The sequence below is a fragment of the Myxine glutinosa genome, chromosome 1 (genome assembly GCF_964187855.1).
Source record: "Myxine glutinosa chromosome 1, kmMyxGlut1.1, whole genome shotgun sequence".
NCBI lineage: Eukaryota > Metazoa > Chordata > Myxini > Myxiniformes > Myxinidae > Myxine > Myxine glutinosa.
The window spans coordinates 360,880,216-360,897,597 of record NC_136261.1 but is presented as its reverse complement, the minus strand read 5'-3'; the positions used below and the strand labels follow the sequence as shown (position 1 = coordinate 360,897,597).

The window sequence follows — 17,382 nt, the reverse complement described above, 5'->3', positions numbered from 1 at the left end:
ATGGACTCAAATGCAATACCTTCTGGCGAGGATAATAAGAGAATGCCAGAGCTGTGTGATTGCATCGTTCTTGCTCAATCCAGCGTTCACTTTTTTCACTATTCAAGTGATTTTTTGTTTTCACTCCAGGAGACACCCAAACCTCCACAGATTCCGGTGAGGCGGAACACAACTTGGCAACGCCTCCGCAATTTCTTTAAACGGCTCAAGCCTCGATGTCTCAGGCGTCAAGGTAGGAGGATTGAATAAACAGGGGAATGTGACGAGTACCTTATTTGTACTCGGGTTTTTATGGAGGAGTATCAAATGGTCCTTGTTAATCACAGAATAAAACCTTCAATTTCCACATTGTCATCACACTTATTTACTTTGTTCTTCCCGCACAGACTGAGCCGGATGAAGAGCAGCTGCTACTCTTCCAACACTTTAGCAGGACATCAAAAAGGTTTGTTAAGAAGTGTTTTCCATTTGAATTGTCAATGATGAGTTTCCTTTTCCTGAATGTCAATACCCCGTCAAGTAAATGTTGATATATTTTAAAATGATTCGACATGAGGGCCAGCTGTGAGACTCCTCCAATCCAAAAGAGCCAAAGACAGCCTCTCCTCCAATTTTATTCTTCTTTCCAAGGTCAATGCTTGTTTGTTTATTTAGTTTGGCTCTGCGCACAGTTGTGACCTCACCCCGAAGTTGCTCCAGCAGTCAGCGGTGCCTTATTTCGGGATTTGTTTATCACACTATTCTTGCATGACTCCTTCATCGCTGTGCAAGCTGCCATGGAGTCGACATATCCTTGGTGTCTACCATTGATGAGAATTGTACATGCTGAGTCACAATAAGGTAACTAAAACTTCGGAAAGAGTAACAATCACGACATTGTTGTAGTATTTATTTGTGCGTTTCACCGCTCCCTTTGTCACCCTTCTCTAGCGCTCACTGTTCTTCGCCTTGCCAGATGGTTAGGGCCTACTATACAACTTGGACGGTGCTGTACAAGCACCTGCTCCTGTCTGCACTATTACCGGCAATGTTCTTTGTCAGGAGACCTACACAGAGACACTTCCCATTGAGAATTGCCTTCCAAAGTCACAGAGGTGAGGTTCCACTCGGGTTGAATAGGCCACATGTGTGATATGTCGTCATTGGTTTAAGTAACTATTTTTTCATAATGCCACAAATGGAAGACTTTGATTTTCGAGGATAACCTCTTCGGATCAGATTTATATTTTATACACTTCGAAAAACCCCTTGGGGGGGGGGGGGGGATGAGTAACGACCGAATGTATCGCTGTCACACAGACACGCAGACAGATATACACCAAATTGTGTATTTTAGTAGGATTATAGGAAGCAGGCCGCAAGATTTGGTACAGAATTTGAGTTGGGAGTTTATAAACCTGAGAGGGAGGGGGAGACATGAAGGAAAGGTCATTGTTAGCGGATTAATATTGGACTGGGATTCTATTCTGAATTTAGCCTGCTGGTTGCATCATTGCCGAGGTAAGGCTGATGCAGTGCCCCCTGCAGGTTAAAGCTGGAATTATTACAGTAATAGGTTGAGGATGCTGGGGATAACTCGCTTATTGTTCGTGAAGGGCACCGTGGGATATCTGAGGTCCACCAACATTTGCTAGCAGACAGGACACTCAGCTTAACGTCCACCTGAGAGATGGCACACACATTGATGTGGAAAACCAGGGTAGGGGGGATTTGAAGGGGAGGAGCGAGGAGGGGGTGGGGGGGATGTGAAGGGGAGGAGCGAGGAGGGGGTGGGGGGGATGTGAAGGGGAGGAGCGAGGAGGCGGGGGGGAGGGGATGTGAAGGGGAGGAGCGAGGAGGCGGGGGGGAGGGGATGTGAAGGGGAAGAGTAATGTGAAGGGGGTGGAGGAGCAGGAGGAGGAGGAGGAGGGGTGGAGTACAGAACAGTTGGGCATACCAGGTATCTTGTTTATTCTGTAGAACTGATGATTCTGTAGAACTGATGACAGGGAAATTGGGGAAAACCTTTCGGATAAACACAAATATTTTAATTAAAAACAAATTAACTGAATGTAAGGAGGACTATGTCAGTCTGAGCAAGATCCTTAACCCTAACCCTTCTCTCCAAGGCTTCAAGGTGGCAGTGGACCACCACCTCAGGTCATCCTCCATCTCTCCCCCATAAACCCCTCACACCTCAGTTTGTTGGTCCGTCTATTGTCCCACGAACATTACATATAGTGAAGAGAATATTGACACAGCCGGTAGTTTTTAAACTTCATCTTCTTACTTCTCAGGTTCCACCTGGTCATTGAGATGGCCAAACCAGTTAAGCTGAGCTCGGCAACCAAGCTGTACGGGGTAGACTTTGTCGATGTCGGCGCGACTGGCCGGAGGGACATTTCTTCTCATACAAAGAGGGAACGTTCACTGCAAAGGTGCTGTCCATATTGCTCACACCAATGAGTGTCACCAAAGACCACCTGTCCGCCGTCACACAGTGTCAGTCGTGAAGCCTACTTACCCAGGAAAGACTATAATAGTATTGACTGTGATATTATGATTAAGGTCATTTTAAATGTACTAAAATACATACAAGTTTTCACTTCACTGTACTAACATTGCGCTGGTAGGAATGCAGGATGGCCTCGCTCCTGGAGGATGCACACTCACCTCGAAGCTGCTAAGCCTGGGCTAGAATGCCGATGCAGCTATAAACTGTCTCCCTGGAGTCGTGCAGACAGGCCAAAGCTATCGATGTGTGTGCAGACCCTCCGGTGGGCGTTAAGCTGGGTGTCCCATCCGCTGGCATGAGTTGGTGTACTTTAAAGATCCCACGCTGTCCTTCACGAAGAGTCGGCGAGTTATCGCCGGAACCACAAACAAATTATACATTCCTCCTCTATCCTCCAGGGGGCACTGCATCAGGGGCATATCCAGGCCCCTCCCCTTCATTAACCTTCCACAAATCTCATTACCCTCGCCTGAGGAGAGGGTATTGCATTTGACTCCGTTTGTCTGTCTGTCTGTGTTGTTTGTTTGTTACTTGCAAAATCGAAGATTTTTCAAGTATATTGGTCGGTTGCGTTTGTGGTTGTCTGTTTGTCTGTTTGTCACCGGCCTACAGGTCACCATTCTAAACCGATTGTCACGAAACTTTACCAAGTTGTATAGGTCGTCCCAATTGAGAAGCCTATTGATTTTGAGGTCAAAGGTCACCTGGAGGTCAAATTTCTAAAATCGCCAATTTAAATCCGATTGACTTGAAAATTGAACAGCATTTGCATATCGAATCACTAAATTGGGAAACATACTATTTTGAGGTCAATAGGTCAAAGGTCAACTCAAGGTCAAACTTCCAAAATCATCATTTCATCTGAAAAAACCGTCAATTCTCATCCGATTGACTTGAAAATTGAACAGCATTTGCATATTGCCTCACTGAATTAGGAAACCAACTTTTTGAGGTCAAAAGGTCAAAGGGCAACTGAAGGTCAAAGTTCCAAAAATCAATTTCCATCTGAAAACCCATCAATTTTCATCCGATTGACTTGAAAATAGAACAGCATTTGTGTATTGCCTCACTGAATTGGGAAACCAACTATTTGAGGTCAAAGGGTCAAAGGTCAACTCATGGTCAAACTTCTAAAATCACAATTTTTCATCTGAAAAATCGTCACTTTTCATCCTGTTGCCCCGAGCTTTGATCAAGATCGTAAATTTAAATCTTCATGAAACGGCCAATTTGCTGTATCAATGGAAAGCTTTAGTGGGGGGGGGGGGGGGGGGGGGGTTGTAAGTATTGTGCTTCGCATGACGTCTTCTTCTTCTTGTTTGTGTGTTTGTCTGTCTCGCTCACTTATACTTACCTACAGGTCACAATTTTAAACCGATCCACACGGACCTTCACCAAATGGTAGAGTTCGTGGTCTGACAAAATGCTATATATTTTTGGGTTCAAAAGGTCAACATAGGCCAAAGGTCATCATCCCTCTCTGTACCCACCATACCCAGTCGTACCCTGCTGCTCCTGGACTCCGTGTCCTTTCCTCCTGACAAGGTGGAAAAGTTTCTGTCAACCCTCGACTCTGATTCTGCAACTGGACCCGACGGCATCAGCCCACGGGTCCTAAAATCCTGCTCTGCTGCTCTATCTCACCCTCTCTCTGTTCTCTTCACCCTCTCTTTTGCTCAAGGTCAACTGCCATCTGCTTGGAAATCAGCCAACATCACCGCTTTGCACAAAAAAGGTGCAAAAACAGATCCTAGCAACTACAGACCAATCAGCCTTCTCCCAATTATCAGCAAAGTCATGGAATCCATCATTGCTTCGGATATGAAATCTTTCCTCTTCTCCAATGGCTTGATCTCTGATCATCAATTTGGTTTCAGACCAGGTCACTCTACTCTGGACATGCTGCTTCTGCTGTCTCAACAATGGATGGAGGTCCTCAATGCCAAACAGGAAATTAGAGCTGTCTCCCTCGACATATCACGTGCCTTCGACACGGTCTGGCACCCCGCTCTGCTCACCAAACTCTCCTCCTTTGGTATCCATGGAAATCTCCACGCATGGCTGGCGGACTTCCTCTCTAGTCGTCGTCAACGTGTGGCCCTGAATGGGTTTCTCTCATCTCCTCTTCCTGTTCAGGCTGGAGTTCCCCAAGGCAGTGTTCTGGGCCCCGTGCTTTTTCTGGTCTTCATCAATGATCTCTCTGACTCTCTCGAAAATCCTCTCTATCACTTTGCTGATGACTCCACTCTCTGCCGCTCCATTCCTCTTCCCTCAGATCGGCAGTCTGCTGCCTCCTCACTCTCTGAAGACCTGGACAAAATCACAGACTGGTCAAACAAGTGGAACATGTCTTTCAATCCTGACAAATCTCACACTCTTACTATGTCTCTCCGAAAAGATCGACTGGACAACCCTCCCATCTACTTTCTCAACAATCCTCTCCAAGAAGTTCTGTCGCTCAAGATTTTGGGTCTCACTATCTGCCATGATCTTTCTTGGGAAAACCACATTTCCAAGCTGGCCTCCAAAGCCAGTCGCCGACTGGGCATCCTCCGTCGTGCGAAGTCCTTCCTCGGCACACCTGAGCTCCTCACCACATACAAGGCTTTCATCCGCAGCTCAATGGAATACTGTTCTCCCCTATGGGCCGGTGCTCCTGCCTCACACCTAGCTCGGCTTCACGCTGTTGAAACCAAAGCTTTCAGAATTATTGGAATCTCCCGCGATGAAGCTATCTCTGAGGGCCTTTCACTCACTCACCGCAGGCAGGTAGGTGGTCTTTCTGTCTTCTACCGACTCCTCTCCGGCCTTGCACCCCCAGCTCTCTCTGTGCTCTGTCCCCCAAATATTCCTACAGGTCGCACAAGATCTGCCAGCAACCCTCTGATGGTTAAACTGCCGAAATCTCGGCTCTCTGCTCACCTTCACTCTTTCATTCCTCTTTTCTCCCGCCTCTGGAACAAACTCCCTCACTCCCTTCAATCCCACTCCTCCCTCCAGGTCTTTAAAACAGCTGTTCACCACCATCTCTTATCTTCCCCCATCCAAAACCTTGATCTTTTCTACCCCCGCTAATTCACCCCAGATCCACCTTGTTTGAAATTCCAACTTCTTTCCTGGAAGTCCTGGCAGTGTCCATATGTTTTATACCTCTCCCACCGCCCCCTTCCCATGCCCCCCCCCCCCCAAAGCCCTCGCCCTCTCTCAGATCTCTCGATGTCTCCATGTCTCTCGGTCCCTGCTCTCAAATGTTGTGTTTGTGTCCTTCCCCCTCTCTCCCCATCTTGTCTACCGCTCCCGATGTTATATGTTTTATGTGTCGGTTTGTCTTTCTGTGTGATTAATGTTCGCTCTTTCACGAGCCTCGATCTTGTATACAAAAAAAAAAAAAAAAAAAATCAGCCACTTTTTTCAAATTTCTAACATCCTCAATTTTTATCCGATTGACTTGAAATTTGAAAAGGATTTACATATCAGCGAACTGAATTCAACCATAAACTATTTTTGAGATCAGCATAGGCCACAAGGTCAATATAGGCCAAAGGTCAACAACCATTTCAAATTTCTAAAATTCTCAATTTTCATTAGATTGCCTTGAAAATTGAATGGGATTTACAAATCAGGTAACTGAATTCAACCACCAACTATTTATGAGATCAACATGGGCCAAAAGGTCAACATCGGCCAAAGGTCAAGCACTTTTTTTCGAATTTCTAAAATCCTCAATTTTCATCTGATTGACTTGAAATCTGAATAGCATTTGCATATCAGTTTACTGAAACCAACCACCAACTATTTTTGAGGTCAACACAAGCCAAAAGGTCAACACAGGCCAAATTTCTAAAATTGTCAATTTTCATCCGATTAACTTAAACTTTGAAGACGATTTGCATATCGGGTCACTGAATTCTCCCACAAAATATTTTTGAGGTCAAAAGGATGTGCTACTGAGTACCATTCTACTTTGTACTGTTTTGTCGTGTCGCTCTATGAGTGATTTTTCATCTGTTTGTTTGTCCGCACAGAATAAATATGATGATCTCTGCAGCCGTTGGTCCCATTGACAGGAATTTTTCACCATAGGTGCAACTCCACCAGAATTTTTAAATAATAATTATGACGTCATCGGTCACGTGGTTCGGCCGCCATATTTGTTTTAACACAAAAGCCTTAAAAACCACTGAAAACACATCCTGGCGAGGGGTTGCCATCTCTGATTGCTCTTTCTTGTTAAGAAATTTAATTTGGCTATACACCAGGAGGCCTCCCAAATGGACATTCATCCTCAATGGTTACACTTAACTGCTTGTCGCTCCCTCGGTGTGTTCGAGGATCATCATAAATGAGTTACAGTACCTCCGTACATCGGTACGACAACTGTTACTTTTGAGTCGTTGACAGAAGAATGTATTTGCGAATCAAACTGTTGCTTTATAGCAAAACACTACTCAGTCCTTGGTGATGTGTTGTTGATTGTCCCGCGTGAGCAGTTGGTTCACTTTGTCTGTCGAGACGTCAGTTTATGATCGAGGAATAACTCATTTCAATTGAATGTTTTATTTTGAACACGAATCGGAACATGAATCAGAACATGAATCGGAAAAAGAACCTGCAGTTTAACAGTACTTTGGTTCTGAATTTGTCCCGATCTCGCATTCACAGAGAGGAGTGAGATAATATTTTACTCTGTCTGTCTGGCAGTTTCAACAATTCAATTGATTATGTTGATTACGAATTGATTATGTACAGTTAACTGGTTGATTACGAATTGATTGTGTGCAGTTAACTGGTTGATTACAAATTGATTATGTACAGTTAACTGGTTGATTACGAATTGATTGTGTGCAGTTAACTGGTTGATTATGAATTGATTATGTACAGTTAACTGGTTGATTACAAATTGATTGTGTGCAGTTAACTGGTTGATTACGAATTGATTGTGTGCAGTTAACTGGTTGATTACGAATTATGTACAGTTAACTGATTGATTCATAAATTGATTATGTACAGTTAACTGGTTGATTAATGAATTGATTATGTACAGTTAACTGGTTGATTACGAATTGATTGTGTGCAGTTAACTGGTTGATTACGAATTATGTACAGTTAACTAATTGATTCATAAATTGATTATGTACAGTTAACTGGTTGATTAATGAATTTATCATGTACAGTTAACTGGTTGATTACGAATTGATTATGTGGATTTAACAGGTTGATTACGAATTGATTATGCACAGTTAACTGGTTGATTTATGAATTGATCATGTACAGTTAACTGGTTGATTAATGAATTGATTATGTACAGTTAACTGGTTGATTACGAATCGATTATGTGAAGAAACTGGATGTTACAGCACCTGGATGTTGGGGATGACACAGGACCAGGATGTTGGAGATGATACAGGACCAGTATGTTGGGGATGATACAGGACCAGTATGTTGGGGATGATACAGGACCCGGATGTTGGAGATGATATAGGACCAGGATGTTGGAGATGATACAGGACATGGATGTTGGAGATGATACAGGACCCGGATGTTGGGGATGATACAGGACCAGGATGTTGGGGATGATACAGGACCAGGATGTTGGGGATGATACAGGACCCGGATGTTTTTGTTTTTTTTGTATACTGAATCGAGGCTCGTGAAAGAGCTGACATTTACTTCACAAACAAATCAACCAGACAAACAAAATATATAAAAAGAGGGAGCGGGAGACAAGAGAATGGGAAGCACGCAAACACTTGAAAGCACACAACATTTAAGAGCAGGGAGATGTGTGGGAGGGAGAGGGCTTGGGGGGAGGAGGCGTGGGAAGGAGGGGGGGGGGGGGGGTGGGAGAAGTATAAAACACAAGGACACCAAGGACTTCCAGGACAGAAGTTGGTATTTCAAAAAGTGGGATGTTGGGGATGATACAGGACCAGTATGTTGGGGATGACACAGGACCCGGATGTTGGAGATGATACAGGACCCGGATGTTGGGGATGATACAGGACCAGGATGTTGGGGATGATACAGGACCAGGATGTTGGGGATGATACAGGACCCAGATGTTGGGGATGATACAGGACCTGGATGTTGGAGATGATACAGGACCAGGATGTTGGGGATGATACAGGACCAGTATGTTGGGGATGACACAGGACCCGGATGTTGGGGATGATACAGGACCCGGATGTTTGGGATGACACAGGACCCGGATGTTTGGGATGACACAGGACCAGGATGTTGGAGATGACACAGGACCCGGATGTTTGGGATGACACAGGACCAGGATGTTGGGGATGATACAGGACCAGGATGTTGGGGATGATACAGGACCAGGATGTTGGGGATGATACAGGACCAGGATCTTGGGGATGATGCAGGACGCGGATGTTGTACCAGTGCATGACGTGTGTGCGGAGCCGTGGTAAGGCGGGCGTAACGTGTGTGCGGAGCCGTGGTAAGGCTGTGTGTGCTTCTTGGATGTTGGCAGAACCTGTGTGAATAAATCCTGATCGATTAAACCGATCGTTGAATTCTTTGCATTGCTTGAAACTCTGAGGTAGTATGAGAGTTCTTAGGTTTTGCACAGCCCTGATGTGGAAGCTCCAACTTGCTCAGGAAACCTCCTCATCAACTGCACAGATTGTAATGTTGAAACCTGTGCAGGTGTAATCGTTGATTGTCCCTACACCCTGCAGGTAATTTTCCTCAACAAGGAGACACAAGAGTTCATCTTCTTCATGTTGATATTCCACGCGACCTCTACCGACGTCGTGCCGGTTCTGGAGTTGTCTGCGACCGTCCGGCACGGTGCTTCCACCTCGTTGGTTCTGCACAACCCTCTTGCTGTGCCCGTTACCTTCAACACTGACTGTGATCTCGATGAAGTGAAATTACCACCGCAGTTTGTCGTTCCCGCAGAGTCAAAGGTAAACCTACACCTGATGGGTTGTTTTCATAAGCCTTTAATCCGGTGTAACGTATGTTAAAGTGACAGCAAACATCCTGAAGAGTCTGTAGACCTTTGCAGTCGCCAGAACCCCACAGTTATATTGTATTCTCAGTCATTTCGTTCAGTCGTGAAGAGACCAGAGAGGACTTTCAAAACATGCAATTTCTGCCTTGCGTTGTGGCATTAGCAGCATACACAGACGTCACTTCTGCTGTGAGGACCGGGCTGCATGATGTTGCCGCCATTACGGGAGATAAGTGTATCCGAGCCGGTGTGTGTGGCGGCCATTTCATGAGTGGTCAGTATGTCCACATGCTAGGCTCAGTATCAATTGATTTTAGTGTCGATCTTCAAGTTTGTCTACCGGGGCGGTTTCGCTGTCACATTTGTTTGTCTCCCATAATGGCGGACGGCCTTTGTATCCCTGAGTGACGTGACGTCATTGCATACTTCCTGAGTCACAGCACGAAGTCGAGGGTTTGTCACCGGACATCAACAAAATGTTGAGTTGAACCCTGATCATTTCCATCGATTTTAATAAATCAATTATAAAGTAATGGTTAATTCAACGAAAAATGAACATTTGATGATCACCCACTTTCTTAACTCGAGCAAATGAAAAGGCCTGCCAAGCTTTCGTCACCACGTTTCACCCCTCAGCCCAAATTGGACTGAGGGGTATTGTCATCACGGGCGGGCGTCCGTCAACTTTTGGTTTCCGTCAATTTCAAGGAGAACGGCTTGTCCGATTAAATCTATGTTTGTAGTGTGTGTTGCGGTTGAGTAGAGGAAGGTTGCTTTCGAAAATAGGCGCGTTGCGATTTTCAATATGGCCGCCACGGCAGCCATCTTGAAATTGGTTTCCACCATGCATGGGCTGAGGGGTTACGCCCGCTTTGCGGTGCTATTTATTAAATATGCCGCCAATAGAGACAAATCAACACATTGAATGTCCATTGGAGCTTGCTTCCCTTCAAGCTGAAACAACCATTTAAACGAGGGCTTCCGCACCAGGGTCTTCCCTCCCTGGGAGAAATTTGGGAGATGGAGTGGAGTTTGGAAGCACGTGATGTGGTTGGGGATCTGATCTCTCTCAAACTATAATCTCCTTCAGCCAGAGGCAAACAAACACCGACTGCAAACAGGCCGCACCAGCTGCACTCCCACTCCAATACTCTGCTGATTCACGGCCAAAAGGAGATTTGAAAGCTGTTCTCCAGTGACGATGTTTGAGGAGGTGCTCCCACTCCAATCCATCGTCTAAAGTCTCAATGCTGAGCGTGAAGCAAGGAAGCAGCACGTACCATTTAAAAAAAAAGTTTTTGGGATGACTCGACTGGGGTTCACCTGCAGACCTCTCACACTCTAACACCAATCCACACCAACCACAACTACTCCAAACACAATCCACTCAAGCCAGGATCCACTTTAACCACACTCCACACCAACTACAATCCACTCGAACCACAACCACTCTAATCACACTACTACTCCAGACACAATCCGCTCAATCCACGATCCACCCTAACCACACTCCACACCAACTACAATCCACTCGAACCACACTCCACACCAACTACAATCCACCCTAACCACAACCACTCTAATCACACTGCTGCTCTAAACACAATCCACTCAATCCACGATCCACTCTGACCACACTCCACACCAACTACAATCCACTCTAACCACACTCTACACCAATCCACTCGAATCGCAATTTCAATGGAACCACATTGCACCCTAACAACAATCCACAACAACAATACATTTTTTCCCCCAATTTCAAACCGTTCCTTTGCAAGAAGACTTTAAAGTTTACATACAGACGTGAAGATTTTCTCGTGACTCGGGTTTGAAGCCTTGCTCAGACATTCATGAACGTGTGAAGATTTCCTCGTAGACTCGTATAATTTGGAAGCCTTGCTCGTAGACTCATGCAGGTTTTAAGCCTTGCTTGTGGAGTCATACAGGTTTGAAGCTGTGCTCAGACACTCATACAGGTTTGAAGCTGTGCTCAGACACTCATACAGGTTTGAAGCTGTGTTCAGACACTCTTACAGGTTTGAAGCTGTGCTCAGACACTCTTACAGATTTGAAGCTGTGTTCAGACACTCTTACAGGTTTGAAGCTGTGCTCAGACACTCTTACAGGTTTGAAGCTGTGCTCAGACACTCTTACAGATTTGAAGCTGTGTTCAGACACTCATACAGGTTTGAAGCTGTGTTCAGACACTCATACAGGTTTTAAGCCTTGCTCGTAGACGCGTACAGGTTTGAAGACTTGCTCATACTTGATTGTAGCAAGCGTTGTTTCCTTGCCCATTAGTTACATCCCAGCCTCCCTTTGTTTCCCTCTTGCTCCCTCCCACAATAGGCATCGATATCACTTGAGTACCGGCTGATGCATGCTGGAAATGCTGAGCGAGAGTTGAGCTTCCACAGCAATAATCTCTGCTCCATCAATTATGACCTGCGAATGGATGCACGGGCTGCACCTCCTGAACGTACATTATACTTTAAAGCCGCACTGGGTTGCATTCACGTGCAGGCTGCAAGTTTCCTGCACTACCTTTCCCAAAAAACAGAGTACACCTGCAAGGTAAATCGGTTGATACATCTGCAGACGAACATTTTCTAGTTTTTGATGTCATGTGAAAGTGAACTTGCGGAACACTTACACATAATTACAGATATATATTGTTATGTTTTGGGGGGGGGGGGGGAGGAGAGGAGGGGAGGGGATTTAGAGATTACTTTTGAACAGATAGAACTGCATGGAGTAGCATGGTCCGTGTGCGAGTAGGTAGCCGATCTCAACGTAAAAGGTAGGGACACGCCAGCTTAATAATTGTTTGTTTGAATGTGTGCCATGCAGAGTGTGAGGCTGTGTATTAAATAGCTAGGGATTAAGTTAATTAAATGTGCGTACAAAGCTCCCTGTAAACATCCACCGGATGTACCGGGTGACGAGAGAAGAGTTGGGGAGAGCGAAGCAGATATCATGGGGCTCTGCCATGTAAGGGAGAGAAGGGGGTGGAGCTCTGATCGTCTCATTAAGGGGGTGGAGGCCAACACCTCGAGGAGCGGAGGGTTGTCAACAGAGCAAGAGGGAGGAGCCTGGAGCTCTAAGTTTGGTGTGCTCAGAGGAGCGGGAACAGTTCTGAGGAGCATGCAAGAGGATTGCGCTGAGTCTGAAGAGATCTCACAGAGTTCTAAGAGGAGACGAGCACTTTAAGGAGGTTGTCCTGCATGCTTGCCTTCACCCTGTGCCTACTGTTGTCGTGAGCCTGTTCGTTGTCCTGTCTATCTCCTCATAATCCTGCCTATCGGCCCCTCTCTTCCCTCCTCACCACCCGCTCATGGTTGCTCCCTCCCCTCCACTCCCCTCCCCCTCTCCCCACCATTGACCACCAGAGGTAAGTCACCCAGTTTCGTCCCTTTCCCCATTGTGATTGTGTCCGGTGTGTATTAAAATAAATGATCCCTGCAGCTGGTGGTGCAGAGACATCAGTGATAGTGCAAGAATTAGAAGTGGTTGGAGGAAGTTTAGGGAGTTGTTACCCCCATATTGACCAAGGGGGATCTCGCTCCAACGAAAGGGAAAGCGTTATGCAGCTTGCATTAGAAGCGCAATGTTATATGGCAGTGAAACCTGGGCAAACCCAAAGAAGGATGAACGGAGGTGTGAACAAAATGAATCACAGCTTACACATGCAAGCAAAGAAAGGGCCATAAAACAATGATGATGATGATGATGATGATGTGCGGTGCCATACGTTCATATTTTTATACATAGTTCGTGTTTAATTAAACCTTCCCTGGTTTTGTTGTTCGGGAATAAACCCGTTTGGTTTTAAAAGAGATAAGGAGCCTCGTGATTCTCCTGAATCCTGTGCTCGAGCGCAAAGTCCGCCATAATTGATGCAGTCTTCGGGAGTTAAAGTCTGTTCAGTCTATCCGTTGAGAGGCAGTGTTAATCGCTCTGCACACGACTATATATATGTATATATACTGGAAGAGTCCACCCATCACCTTGTCAACGGATCTTGCTGCTAGAAGGATAAGGGAAGGAAGGGGGAGAGATATACTGCATGTACATCTTGTATGGCGGGCTTTCACAGGACACTGCATGGGGGGGAGGGAGGGGGGGGGGGAAGGTAAAGAGGACAAATTTACCCGGGCAAAGAGCACTTTAGCCTTATTGTTGCCCAGGTAGAGGAAGGAGTTGCAATACCCCCTGCCACCACCACGAGGTGGCACGACACGGTACACATTTACGTACAGAATTTAATTTATGCTTTATGCCCCCGTCCCCCATCCCCCATACCCGTGTGTGAGGCTGTGGCCACATATCAGCCCCCCCCCCACACCCACCCCCCTCCACCCCCCCCTCCACACACACACACCGTTGTATTTGTTCCCCGAGTTTGGAGTTTGTAACTTCAAAGATGTGGCCATGCATAAGGAAACAAGGGTACAGACTGCCACAGCGGACAATGGCGTTGTCTGTACTCGTATACGTTGCCACAGAGAGACAATGGCATATATATATATATATATATATATATATATATATATATATATATATATATATATATATATATATATATATATATATATATGATTGCGCTGAGTGCATGTGCATACCATCCTCCCTGTTTATGGATCTTGGAACACGTATATTATGCGATTATATATATTTTTATATCCATATATGTTACATAAGGGGCCTATAAAAATGAGGGATGCCCTACATCTGGCAAATAAAATACATTTACTTCTTCATGTAACTGTATGAATCAAATTTGCACCCCTTTATATTAACTTTTTTAGAGCAGTACTTGGTTCCTCCTGAGAACACAAGGGTAGTACAGCATGCACATGAGATTTTTTGAATATCCCTTCTTTTCTATTGTTTGACATTTTCCACAAGCTATGAATGTCCCTTCATTTCTATACTTTGCCACATGGCACTAGGGTTGCAAAGGGTCGGAAACTTTCCGGAAATTTTGGAAACTTTCCATGGAAAGTTTCGGGAATTTTCAATGCGTTGGAAATTTTGGGAATTTTCATTTTATCTTAGAAATGGAAAAATAATGTTATTTTTGGGAGAAAGCAACAACATTATTGTGTTCTTTACTCTTCACATAAATAAAAGAGTTTTCACATGCTTTGTGGGCTGGCTGGAGCCTTCATGTAGCTTAATTCGCTCAAATATAGGATATGTGCGAATGATGTACCACTATAGACACAATGTATACAGGGTAACATTTGTTTCAAATGATGATGTCATGACTGGTATTGTGAACTGCTCCCAAATTTACTTTGTGATTTGTCTGGAAAGTCTCTGTCTTAAAGAATATGAATGTGTCATTTTGGTATACCCCCTTCTCATCTATCATTTTGTAAGGTCTATAATTAGATACAGTCAGAGCCATGGGAATTCCCCCATCCAGTGAATAGTAATTTCAGAAAGTGGGATTTTCCATTTCTTGATTTTAAACCTCACTCTGTTCACTCAGTAGCTCCAAGGTTGAGTACAACTACAAGTTGGACATAAAGCTGCTGTATTTACCTTCAGAGCTGCTATTCCTATTGGCTGAGTTTACATAACATCTGCATTGTTGATGATTGCTGTTATTTCACCTTGGACCCAGTTTTAAGTGAGGTAAGTCTTTGTTTATTAACTCTATTTCTTTAAATTGATTTTCCCACACATGAAAATGTAGCTACCAGGTAAAATCATCTGAATTTAAGCTTTGACACTACACTGTATCTTTCATCTGGAATACTTAGTATGTTTCTTCTGTTTTTGCAGAATGCCTCGTGTTCCATCAGATGCATGGAAACATTTAACCTTGGTGAAGAAAGAAGGAAAAGAGCTGTACCTCTGCAAGTACTGTTCTCAGCAGTATGTGAAGAATGCTACCAAGCAACAGAATCATCTGAAAAAGTGCAAAAAGTTTCCACAGAACTTGAAAAAAACAAAACAGACACAACAGCTACTCGTCAAACCTAAAGCCGCTACAGCATCTTGTCCATCTGCTTCAGCTGCTGCATCCACTTCAACTCCTTCATCCCCCTGTCCGTCCTCTCAATCCACTACAGCTGATGATGCATCCATTTCTACTGGTGCATCCACTTCAACAGCCAAACAGAGATTCTTTTTTGATTCGATTGATGAAGCCACACAACAAAAGGCAGATGAATGTCTGGCCCGTGCCATCTATGCAACTGGCTCTCCCCTCATGCTAACATCAAATGTGTATTGGCAACGATTCATCAACATCCTCCGTCCTGCATATTCCCTTCCAACAAGGCATGCACTGTCTACACATCTGATGGAAGCAGAGTATGTTCGTGTTCAGGGCAAGGTAAATGAGACAATAGAAAGTGCCGACTGTGTTGCAGTGATTTCTGAAGGATGGTCCAATATCCGTGGCGAAGGCATTATCAACTACATTGTTGGTCCAGGCAATCTAGCCCATTTTTTCACTCAACTTGGAACAAATTGCAACAGAATTTTTTTTGCCACAATGCATTTCTACAAGGTCCCATGAACAACATACTAAAAGTCCCAAGCAATCCCAACATGGGAAATATGTAATTTGCATAATCCAATATGGCCACCAATCTGCAATTATAGAAGTTAGTAATAGCAATGAAATAATAATTATAACACTCTAATTATAATTATAATTATACTCTAATAAATAATAAATAAATACTCTAATAAATACTCTAATTATAATTATAACACTCCAACTCCATCACTCTTTACTCAAGAACAATGCATCCAGTATATTGCGGACAATGTTGACCATAACGTAGCAACACTAGATGGCACCGGGACATTTCATGGCATGGGCATCATAGCTACCGTTACACCACAAATAAAGACCTCAAGACCTGTCCCCAAAGTGTCTGTTACAGCTTCGGACATTGCTGCAGTTGGCCGTATAAACATTGAGTACTTCCGTATCCCTGCAATGATGCCACCACTCACCTATCTGCCACTTGTACACACGGCAGCGGATGATCTGACATCTCAACTCGACATTCTATGGAAAACCTCCCTATTTCTTGGCTCTCCAAGACCAGCATGGTCTGGTATGATGCAAATGTTCCAACATGGCCAATATCCAGGACAGTCTTCTGTGATATTCCTTCCAATGATTGATCTCAATCCTGGTGATCCAAATTGTTTCTATTCCACACTAAAGTTTGTGTCGGCTCAGGCCATGCGACATGGTGTTACTCCTGTCCTCACATTCGATCAACCCTTGTATTGGAAAGCATTATCAATTGTTCGATCTCAACCATTTGACTCATCTCTGGCGAATGGTCCTCAAACTGGGAGGGTTTCACATGGAAATGAGTTTCCTGGGTAGCATTCCTGGGTATCTGATGACAGGTTCTGGATTGGAAGAAGTCCTTGAGGTTGTGTACGCTAGTAACACCGTGAGCCACATGTTGACTGGCAAGGCTGTGTCCAGAGCAGTCCGTGGTCACATGCTAGTAGATGCTGCACTGAACACCATCCTTCTGTCCAGCGCATACAATGTACCAGTGCCATCCAAAATGAAAGCAGAGGACCCTGATGAAGTGATGACAGGTGATGATGTCGAACAACATTCTGACACAACCGACTTGACCATAGCAGCAGAAGTATATGACAATGCAGTTTCCTCTACAACATCTGTAGAAAACGTGTGTTTGGCAGATGTCTGGAACAGAATTCAAAACAAACTGAAGGAAAAGAAGGATATAATGACCACAATGCAGACCGCAGAACTCTGGGTACAATATATGGAAATGGTAGATATTCTACAGAGGTTTCCCAAGGCTGAACACACAGGCAATTGGAAAATGCATCTCCAATCAGTACGTGAAATGTTACCATACTTTGCAGCATCTGGACACACACTATATGCAAA

The 17,382-nt window shown here is 44.6% G+C and overlaps 1 protein-coding gene across 1 annotated transcript; it reads left to right on the top strand.

Moving 5' to 3' along the window:
- Positions 1-7,867: 7,867 nt before the first annotated feature.
- LOC144893035 (hydrocephalus-inducing protein-like) lies at positions 7,868-16,622 on the top strand. The gene is made up of 5 exons (XM_078782570.1): positions 7,868-7,906; positions 9,190-9,420; positions 11,820-12,044; positions 14,971-15,113; positions 15,264-16,622. The coding sequence occupies exons 1-4, from the start codon at positions 7,868-7,870 to the stop codon at positions 14,980-14,982; spliced, it is 507 nt and encodes a 168-aa protein (XP_078638696.1). The 3' UTR covers positions 14,983-15,113; positions 15,264-16,622.
- Positions 16,623-17,382: the final 760 nt, after the last annotated feature.